The sequence below is a fragment of the Erithacus rubecula genome (assembly GCF_903797595.1).
Source record: "Erithacus rubecula genome assembly, contig: scaffold_157_arrow_ctg1, whole genome shotgun sequence".
Classification (NCBI taxonomy): domain Eukaryota; kingdom Metazoa; phylum Chordata; class Aves; order Passeriformes; family Muscicapidae; genus Erithacus; species Erithacus rubecula.
In genome coordinates this window covers 83,522-94,427 of record NW_027636147.1, presented here as the reverse complement: position 1 = coordinate 94,427, position 10,906 = coordinate 83,522, and the positions used below count along the sequence as shown (strand labels likewise).

The following is a 10,906-nucleotide window of genomic DNA, read 5'->3' as shown; positions in this document are numbered from 1 at the left end:
GGCCTTGAACACTCCAGGGATTCAGGGGCAGCCACAGCTTCTCATGACAACCTGTGCCAGGGCCTCAGCACCCTCACAGGGCAGAATTCTCTCCCAATATCCCATCTATCTCTGCCATGTCTCAGTAGGAAGTCACTGTCCCTTGTTCTGTCTGTACAGGCCCCTGGCTTAAGTCCCTCTCCAACTCTCTTGCAGCCCCCTCAGGCATTGGAAAGGGGTTCTAAGGTCACCCTGGAACCTTCCCCAGGCTGGACAACAGCAACTTTTGCATCCTTTTCCCTTGGCACAGGTGCTCCAGCCCTTGGAGCATCTTCCTATTAATCCCATGGCCTCCTCTGGGCCTCTGCGGATCATCTTGGAGATGTCAGGGAGAAACCCATTCTTGCCTCTGGGAAGAACTGAGGCTGTGCTGTAAATTGGGCTGAAGGGAAGGCAATGAAAAGCTGCTCCCTTGTTTGTGCCTACAGACTCCAGTGGAACAAGGAGCAGGAGATGTGGCCAGGAGCCCCCCATTCCCTCCCAGGCCTGTCCCCACAGCAAGCACCAAAGCTCTGGAACAGCCAACTGTTAATCCCTTGCTATTCCCAAAGGGAACCAATTCCCCTGAGGCACACGCCCAGCCCAGCCAGGTCCCTGCTGGGTCTGGCACAAGGAGAGCAGTGGCTTTTTCACTCACCCACTGGCTGTCCATCTGCTCCTTTGGCACCAAGAGTCACCAAATCCCAGTGTCCACAGGTCGTTGACTTTTGCAGGGTCTAAACCCCAGTGCCCAAAGGCCCTTGGCCTTTGCAGGGTCTAAACCCAATTGCCAGATGTTGTTGTTCTTTTCAAGGTCAATAGCACACAAGAAGGTGCCGTTGGCCTTGGCAAGGTCTGAGCCCCAACGCTCATGAGCTGTTGACAGCTCCAGGGTCCAAACCCCAATGAGCCAGGAGCTGTCGATTGTTGCCAGGGTCCAACCCCCAACATTCCAAACATTCCATGGCCTGTTGACAGTTGCCAGGGTCCAACCCCCAACATTCCAACATTCCATGGCCTGTTGACGGTTGCCAGGATCCGGAGCCCATCATTCCAGGGACTGGTGGAATGGCTCTCCCTGGCTCTCCCCAGCCCCAGCTCCCTGCTGGCTCTGGCACCTGCCCTGCCTCCCCCGTGTCCCCACAGTCGTGCCGGGCAGGGCCCTGGCTCAGAACATGAGCTACAAGTTGCTGGTCCAGACAGCATCAATTTTAAGGCTCAGCATTCTCAAGAACCACATCCTCTTTAGGGATGCGCTTAGTTCCTGAGTCACAGGAATTCTTCTGTCTTCCCTGACACGGGGGAGATGTAAGAAAAAGCCCATAAAGATTCTTGGTGCTTACAAATATTCATGGAAAAGAAAGCCTTGTGTTTAGAACAGTCACATGAGGAGGAAAAATGGTGTTTCAGGGGCTTTTGAAATTCCTGCAGAGAAATGCCAAGAGCTGCAGTGTTTAAGGCTTATAAAATAGATCAAAAATGACACCGTCACAAGTGCAATTTTTTTTTGCTAGGAAGATTAAAATAGAAATGCAGTATTACAAAGAACAACTCTGAAACACTGACAGAGTCAGAATACAACCTGACACCCTGTCAGTCAGGGTGTTGGTAGCAGTCTGATTAAATGGTGGCTGCAGCCCTCTTTGAGTGACAGGTGTAGTTCAGTTGAAGCAGTGCTTTTGTAGAAGGCTGCAGGGTTTTTTTGAAGCTTTAGTGATGATGTGGAAAGGTTTGGTTTTCCTCTGGAATCCTCTGGCTTCCTTGGTCTTGAAAATTGCAGTTTTTTTATCTAGGTAGGTAATGCTAGGCTCTTCTTGACTGGAGCATTTCCCAATAGGATGATGAAATTTTATCAGTTATACAGTGGGACTGAATGGCCCGTCAGCAGATGGTATCTTCCTGGAGGGAGGATGGGTTGTGGAAAACATAACACTTGGTTTTAAAGATGGTCCTTTAGCAGATAATATGTCTCTCTGAGATAAGGATCACCACCCAGCTTTACCAGATGGTGATAGAATACACATTTCTGGTCACATCATTTGTTGCAACCCAAAACAGTGTGGTATGGCACAAGGGTTGGGGCTGTGGAGGGCCTGCTCTGACGCTGCCCTGCATTAAGAATCCTGGGAACCAGGGGTTTTCCTAAGGGCAAATAATGCTCATAACCCCTGGTCCCACACAGAGAGGGCTGTCTATTGTTAAGAGGTTTTAAATCCCCTGGAGAGGGAGAGCAGGATTTGGGCAAGGTGCTGTTGTTGCTGAGCATGATTTAGAAGGAAAAGAAGGCAGAGGGGCTGCTCACTGCCAAGTCTGATTGTGTGGGGAGGCTTCAGGCAGAGCTTGGTGATGGAGATGAGAGAGAGGGAATCTTAGAGGGAGAATGACAGCGTGTGGAGTCTATAGCCCTAAACCAAACTGAACCCAGAGATGATGGTCAGGGTGGGCACACACTGCTACCAAACAGTGCCCTACACGGTGACTGAGATACCCAAGTGATTCCAGGAGCAGTTAAATGAAGAGGTGGGAGATCCTGTAAGTATTCCCAGCCTGAATGTGGAGGTTGTGTCTGCACTAAGCCAAGCACAAGACATAGGTGAAAGTCCACAAAGATCCTTTACATAGTGGTTTAGTTATTTACCAAGCCCAGTTCCATCCAGTCAAACAAAGCCATGTCTCTACCTGGGTGCTACAGGACTGGGCCAGGAGAGAAAGAATTAAATGTATCTTTCACCAAACAAGCCAGTTAGCTTAAGCACTGCACATGGTGACAGGTTTTCATGGATTAACCACTGCTGGAGCAGTGACTTGAATATCTTTGGGCAGTTCTTTGTGGGTATCTGCCAATGCCCGTGATAAACAGCATTGTATCCATATGAATGAAACAGTGTGAAAAATCTATTTACTGTAACAAGCTTCACAGCTTAACCTCTTAACCAGGTTAATTCTCTACATCCAATAATCAACAAAGCACTGCTGATATTTTCACAAGGCCTCTCTTGATCATTTTTGAGAGTTTTGGGAATCTGGAGATGTCCAACCTGACTGGATGCTGGCTAATTTTTCCAAAAGGTCAAGAGAGTGACCCTGAACACCACAGGCCTGTCAGTGTCACTTCAATGCCTGCTAAAATGATGGAGAAGGTTAGTCAGTGAGGCACTGAAAATCATATGGAGGTCAATGCAGTCATTGGTCACAGGCAATGTGCCTTCAGGAGGGGGAAAGTCCTGCTTCTCAAACCTGCTTGCCTTTTACAACAGTGTAACCCACCGAGTTGATGGAGACAGCTGGTGTCGTCTTTTTGAATTCCAATAAAGCTTTAGATACTGTCTCTGCCAGGATCCCTCTGGAGAAAGTGTTCCAGCCCCCAGCTGGATAAACATGTCATGTGATGGGTGAGCAGCTGGCTCGCGGGTCAGGCACGGGTGACAGCGCCTGGGGTGACACCAGACTGGTGACCTGTCACCAGTGGGGTCTGCAGGGCTCCACTGTCAGCCCTGTGCTCTTCAACATCCTCATGAAAGACCTGGATGCAGGACTTGAAGTATAGTAAGTAGTTTGCAGACAGCACTAAATTGGAAGGAGCTGTTGACTTGCTCAAGGGCAGAGAGACCTTAAGAAATCCAAGAGAGGGGCAATCATCAAACACATGAAGTTTAACAAGGCTGAAAGCACTTGCAGGACACCCCATAGCAGTCTACAGCTTCCTCCTGAGGGGCACTGGAAGGGCAGCACCAACCTCTGAGCTCTGCTGAGCAGTGAGAAGACCCCAGGGAACGGCTTGAAGCTGTGCCAAGGCAGGGTCAGGCTGGAGATCAGGAAAAGATTCTTTGCTCAGAGGGTGATGGGCACTGAGCGGCTCCCGAGGTCACGGTCCTGAGCCACGGCTGCCAGAGCTCCAGCAGCATTTGGACAATGCTTTCAGGTATTGAGAATTGGTTAGAAAGCCATGGACACAACTGTGGATATGGCTCGGCTGCCATGGCCTTGTTGCAGGAGAGCAGCTCCTGCTAAGTAGTAGCTAGGCCTTGCTCTTAAGCAGATTTTGCTGAGCAGCAGTGTTTGCTTTTAAGAGACTTTTGCAAAAGCAATACAGCTAGCATAATTTGCAGAGTTAGTTGATAAGTAATACATATGCCCATTGTTCAATCAAGGCCTTAACTTCCAGGGAAGCACGTAGCAAGCGAGGTATAACCCTGGGGTGGATACTATATAGCAATAAGGGAAGTAGGAGCAGCGGAATAGCACGTATGCTTTTTGGCTAGAAATTCAGTAGGCGTGATTATCTCACACTCGCAATAACCAATAATAAGAGAAGGCGTACATAGTAAAAACCAATAAGATTGTACTAATATGAATAATGCTGATTTATGCTATGTTGGGCTATAAAATTGTCTGATGCTCTCAATAAAGTTGGATTATGCTTTATCAATCACATTGATTGTCTGTCTAATCCCCTCACTGTTCCTCCGCAAGTGGCTCCACGCCCTCGCAAAAAGTCCCAATTCTGGGCTCAGAATTCCCAGATTTTGGGCTGAAAATGGAGATTTTTAGGCTTACCTGAAGGCACAGCTCCAGCATGGGCCACAGTTGAGGAATCAGGGATTCAGGATTGGTTTCCAGGAATTCATCCAGGACTTCCAGAGCATCAGCACTGTGATCCTGGAGTGGAAATTCCTGGAATTAAGCCAAAGATTTCCTTGAATTTTACCCAAATTTCCCCATTTCATCCTCAAATTTCCACAAAATCCCCACTGACTTTAATGGGGTAAACCTGCTTGCTCTAAATCCTTATTGACTTCAATGGGGTAGACCCAATGCCCCTAAATCTCCATTGATTTCTAGTGGGGGGACTTGGTGTCTGAAAGATCCCTATGGAGACGTTATGACAAGAGATGGAGCAACTGAGAGATGTTGTAAAAGATGGTTTATTGCTTTATGGGATCAGTCTCACAAAATGGTGAGACATTAAAAGTGTTACATCCAATGCCATAGTATCAAAGCCACCTCATTCTTAGTTACAATGCCTTATGTTAGTTTTTTAGCAAAATCTATGAAGTTTGCTAACCAATCATTAATTGCTTTGGTTCCCGTGGCTTTGTTGCAATGTGTCATTTTTCAACCAATTATATAACATTTCATGAAATTACATTGATGCATCTTAAACCTCTAACTAACTATAACAGGTCCTATAGCAAAACTTTAAAATATTTTACTATCTTCCAATACATATTCTGTTGCTTATAAAAGACATATTTCTGTTTACTTAAAATATGTATTTACTTAAACTGAAAATTTATATTCTTGTTTCATGTCTGTTTCACTTTAACGCTCTAATTCTTGAAACCTTCTCCAAGGTCTTAAGTCAAACCTTGTATCCATTTCTATCTCTGAGCCTGTATGCAGAAGGCCCTGAGAGCTCTCCATGCCTGCATTTCCCATACCACAGTATCTCAATGGACCCTTGGTTTCATGAGGGCTCAAAATGGTAAAAGGGTCTCCTTCTCCTGCCCTGTAGTGTAACTGTTGCCATTAGGAGCTGGAACAGAGATCACACAGAGTTAAGGGAAATAAAATGGGTATTTATTGAGAGTCCTTCAAAGGCCATACCCTGGTAGTACCAGTGCCACAGTGTGGCCCCTGCCCTGCCTGGATGGCTCCAAGGTGGAAGTAAAAGACGGCTTGGTTACATGATTTCACATTTTTATAGATTTCAGTCCATTTGCACACTCCCTTTGGAGTCGACCATCCAATTAAGTCTCAAATTGTAAGGTGTCATCCTCCTCACCTCCTGGCTGGTCCGCCTTTCTCCTTTCACATTGTTTATTCTTAGGGCCTGGAGTTTGAAGAAACTGTCCTTGAATCAATAGCTGGAATCAGACTGTTTTGTCTTCATCACCCTAAGCACAATGGAAAAGCATACCCAAGCAGAACAGAAAACTCAGAACTTAAGGCATCATAATAAAGGTCTCCTTGGTTCCACGGTGTCAGAATGGCCCCTTCATCCCATGGAGCCCCACACTGTCACTGTGCTCCCCTTGATTCCATGAGGCCCTGCTGTGCTACAATGGCCCCAATGGCTACAATGGTCTCTAGTGAGACTCTCCACAACCACCTGAAAAGAGGCTGTAGCCAGGTGGGGGTCAGTCTAAACTACTGAACAAACACTGTCAGAACGAGAGTCTGTCTTAAGATGAGCCAGGGGTAGTATAGGTTTGATACCAAGAAAAACCTTCACTGAAGCAGTGATTGGGCACTGGAATCTTCTGCCCAGAGAGGGGTGGAGTCACCGTTCCTGGAGGCATTTGAAAAGAGACTGGGCGTGTCACTCAGAGCCATGATTAAGTTGATGAGGTGACATTAGGTTATAGGTTTGACTTGATGATCTCCAAGGTCTTTTCCAACCTTGTGAATTCTGTGATTCTCCTTCATAATAATCTCCATTTTTCCATGAGGCCCTGCAATGTCTCAATGGTTCTTTGGTTTCATGAGTCCCCCACAGTGTAACAATGGACCCTTGGTACCATGAAGTTCCACTGTGTCACAATGGTCTCTTGGTCACAATGCACTTCTGATTCTGAGTTTTCATACTCTCAGCAACAGTTCTGCAGTATCACCATGGACCCTTTGTTCCATGAGTTTTTGGAATATAACATGGTCACCTTGGTTCTGTGAGGCTTTGCAGTGTCACACTGAGCTCTTTGGTTCTGTGAGGTTCTGCAGTGTTACAGTGCACCCATGATTGCAGGAGGTTCCATAGAGTCACCATGGCCTCCTTGGATCTGCAGTAAACAATGGACCATTGGTTCCATGAGGCCCCACAGTGTCACAAGGGCCCCTTGGTTCCTTGAGGCCTTTCTCTATCACAATGGACTTCTGGTTCCATGACGTTTCTCAGTGCCACGGTGGTCTCCTTGGATCTGCAGTGTAACAAGGGACAATAGGTTCCATGTGGCTCCACTCTGTCAAAATGGATTTTGGTTCCATGAGCTCCCACAATATCAAAAGACCCCTTTGTTCCTTGAGGTTCCATAGTCTAAAAGCTGACTCCTTGGTTCTGTGAGGTTCACTATCATCAAATCTCCAAAATATTGAAATAAGTTTCCTTAACACAAATTTGATGAAAAAATCATTTTTTCAGGCCTCAAGGCAAATGTCCAAGGATAGGATAACTCCTATCCTTGTGTGGATTCGTCATTCTAAAAGTGTGTTGCTTATATTAAGTTGCTACATGTGTATTAAAATGTACCCATTTCCTAAAAACCCATTCCAATTTCCCAGTTCCTGTTCATTCTATCACTGCACCCTTGAGACAGATGTGTTCTTGTCTTCACACCTTGCCTGCTGGGAAAGCAGCCTCTGCATGCCTTGTTCTTGTGCTAAAAATTTACCGGCATGGTAAGAATTTTACTAAATTTTTTGTCAGAGACACGTTTACTTTCCTTGTTCTGACCTGTCACCAGTGCCTCCATCTGGTACCTCTATCTGGTACCTTTGGGAACTTTCTCAGTCTTGTGTCTCAGTGAGACTCATTAAAAGTTCAAGAAACTTTCAAGTTTCAATTTAATTTTGAGTTCTTGAGAGGATTTTTGAAAAACATTCTCTCAGGGACTGAATCTAATTTTAAAAAGACCAAACCCCTGAGAGGGTCATCAAAGTCGTTGCGTTGTGTCTCCTGGCACAGAGGGAGATAATGGCAACCAGGAAAAGCTTCAAAAAGACATTTCTGCTGAGAAGCTGTTCCTCTCCCAGCCCAGCAGGGCTCAGGGCACTGCCTGCAGGCACTGAGGGGACAAGAGCCAGGCACAGACAGGCTGAAGGCAATCAGGACTGGGAAGACATTGAGCTGAGATTTCACTTGGGGAAACATCTTCACAGCCCTGGACAGGGTGAGTCTGTGGATGCAGGGCAATGTCCCCTGTGCTCCTGGAGGAATCTCCTGGAGCCAGCACAGCCCACAGCCTGGGAATGTGTCAGGAGTACTCTCCCAGTTTCTCTGAGGCACAGGAGGAGAAGGATGTGCTGCAGAGCAGGGCTGCCCTGGGCACCATCAGAGGGACAGGGCAGGATGGCACCTGCTGCCAGGGATGGCTGCAGGGGCTGAAGCTGGGGCTGCATCCAAGGCTGCCCAGGGCTGTCCTGCAGAGCAGCTCCTGCAGCCCTCAGGGCTCTTGGCCAGCTCAGGGCATGTGCCATGTGCCAAGGACAGCTCTCAGCCTGCCTGGCAGCTCCCCATGCACTGTGGGGAGAAGTTGGAGGTGGAAGGAGCCACCCCCATCAGGGCAGATTCCTCCTGCTGTGGAGATGGTGCTGCATGGCCAGGGCTGCTCTCAGCTTTCTCCTCAAGGGAAGGGAAAGGGGCTGTCAGGTGTGTCTGTGTCACTGAGACTCCTACACTGTCCCACTGGGGATCAGCAGATCTGCCTCACATCTCCCTCACAAAGTGCCTCCTCACCCTCCTCTGGTTACAGACAGCACCAGCAGCACCTTGGCTTGCAGCATCTCAGTTTGTCTGAGCTGCCCTTAAGGCCCTGCTTCCAGGAAGATGCCCCTGGGCAGTGCCCTGTGCTGGGAGGGGTGTGCAGGGCAGAACTGAGCCCCCAGGACTGGGCTGGGCTCGGGCAGTGGTACAGGGATAAGGGATATCAGGCCTTGGATACAGAGAAACAGCTCCTAATAGGCACAACTCCAGGCATCAAAGAGCCAGGACAGCCCTGGAAGTCCTTCTAAGTCCAGCTGCACAGGGAAAGAGAGAAGGGTTTAGGAAGATTGACTTTGAAACTGGAACCTTCAAATAATCCACTTTGTTCTTCCAGCACACTGTAATTTTGACCGTGAAATAATGGGGGGTGTAATGAGCACAGGGCAGCTGTGTGGCACCAGCAGGTCTGACTGTAATGGGGCCCATGAGCTCTGTTTTCCCTCTAGACTCCCCAGTGTTCAAGCTGAGAGCAATGCTGAAGAAGAGGCAGTAATTCAGCAGTGCAAAATGGATATTTAAAAAAGAAAAAATTACTGAAGTTCCTCCACAGGAAGAGAAGTAGTTTTGAGAGGATTCATAATATAATTGCACAGGATTGACTCAAGAAAATCTTTTCCAGCTTGTCATGTCTTCTCTCAGTGGTCCACCATGCCCATATGGCAGAAATGTCCAATAGCAGCTCCATCAGCCACTTCCTCCTGCTGCCTTTGGCAGACACACGGCAGCTGCAGCTCCTGCACTTCTGCCTCTTCCTGGGCATCTCCCTGGCTGCCCTCCTGGCCAACAGCCTCATCATCAGCGCCGTAGCCTGCGGCCACCACCTGCACACCCCCATGTTCTTCTTCCTGCTCAACCTGGCCCTCACTGACCTGGGCTTCATCTGCACCACTGTCCCCAAAGCCATGCACAATTCCCTCTGGGACACCAGGAACATCTCCTATGAAGGATGTGCTGCTCAGCTCTTTTTCTTTGTGTTTTTCATTTCAGCAGAGTATTTTCTCCTGACCATCATGTGCTACGACCGCTACGTGTCCATCTGCAAACCCCTGCACTACGGGACCCTCCTGGGCAGCAGAGCTTGTGCCCACATGGCAGCAGCTGCCTGGGCCAGTGGCTTTCTCTATTCACTGCTACATACAGTCAATACATTTTCCCTGCCCCTGTGCCAGGGCAACGTCCTGGGCCAGTTCTTCTGTGAAATCCCACACATCCTCAAACTCTCCTGCGCACACTCCCACTTCAGGGAACTTGGGCTTCTTGCTGTTTCTGGCTGTTTAGTATTTGGTTGTTTTATGTTCATTGTTTTCTCCTATGTGCAGATCTTCAGGGCTGTGCTGAGGATCCCCTCTGAGCAGGGATGGCACAAAGCCTTTTCCACCTGCCTCCCTCACCTGGCCGTGGTCTCCTTGTTTGTCAGCACTGGCACATTTTCCTACCTTAAGCCCCCCTCCATCTCCTCCCCATCCCTGGATCTGTCACTCTCAGTTCTGTACTCGGTGGTGCCTCCAGCCCTGAACCCCCTCATCTACAGCCTGAGGAACCAGGAGCTCAAGGATGGCTTGAGAAAAATCATCATGAATGCTTCTCAGAAAAAATAAACTCTCATTCTCCTGTATCACTTTTATAATATTACTCATTAATCCCCACTCTATGTCCTGTGGTTTTGTTTGGGTCTTTTTTGCTGGCACAGGTATGACACATTTTAGAATTTTTTCACAAGAAAATCTTTATCTTTACCATTTTTAATTCAGTATTTGCATTCCTAGTGTGAACCATAGAGTATATAATCCTGGAATTGTACTACGTATGTGCTTACACAAAATAAACTTGGTATTGCTGTCTTTGCCTGACATCATTCCTCCTTGGCTTCTCTGGAGTTGCAGGGTTGGTGCCTCTGGGCAGAGCTGGGGTGAAAAGGGAACCACAATGCTCCTCACTGCCAGGCAGCTCCAGGGATGCTGCTCCATAACCTCCCCTTCCTTCAGTTCCACACTCCCCTTCAGAGCCCCTGTGTTGGTTTAAGGCCTCAGGGCTCTTTTAGCTCAGTCCCAATCCTGCTGTGTGACTGTGCAGGGGCTGCAGGCAGGGACAGGCCGTGGCCACTGCTGGGACAGAGCTGGGCTCTGCAACAACATTTCCATGATGCAAGGGCATCTCCCCAGTGCAGGGCCTGAAAGCTTCAATCTCCTTCCCAGTTTGCTCTCAAGGATGTTCCCAACACAGACCCCCGGAGAGGAGAACATCAGTGATCAGCCAAAGTGTGGCAGTGTTCAGGATGGGGCTGTCCCAGCACTGCTCTTGCAAAGCTAGCCCTGATTCCATCAGTACCTCTCACCCCAGGTCACAGAGTTTGTTCTTCCCTGCCTGGAGGGACATCAAGTGACCAGGTCAGGAGTCTGTGTTTGCAGT

General features: G+C 48.2%; 1 protein-coding gene across 1 annotated transcript; it reads left to right on the top strand.

Annotated features, from left to right (window-relative positions):
• Positions 1-9,162: 9,162 nt before the first annotated feature.
• LOC306815563 (olfactory receptor 14J1-like) lies at positions 9,163-10,095 on the top strand (the record flags this gene model as incomplete). Its single annotated transcript, XM_079332137.1, has 1 exon — positions 9,163-10,095. The coding sequence occupies one exon, from the start codon at positions 9,163-9,165 to the stop codon at positions 10,093-10,095; it is 933 nt and encodes a 310-aa protein (XP_079188263.1).
• Positions 10,096-10,906: the final 811 nt, after the last annotated feature.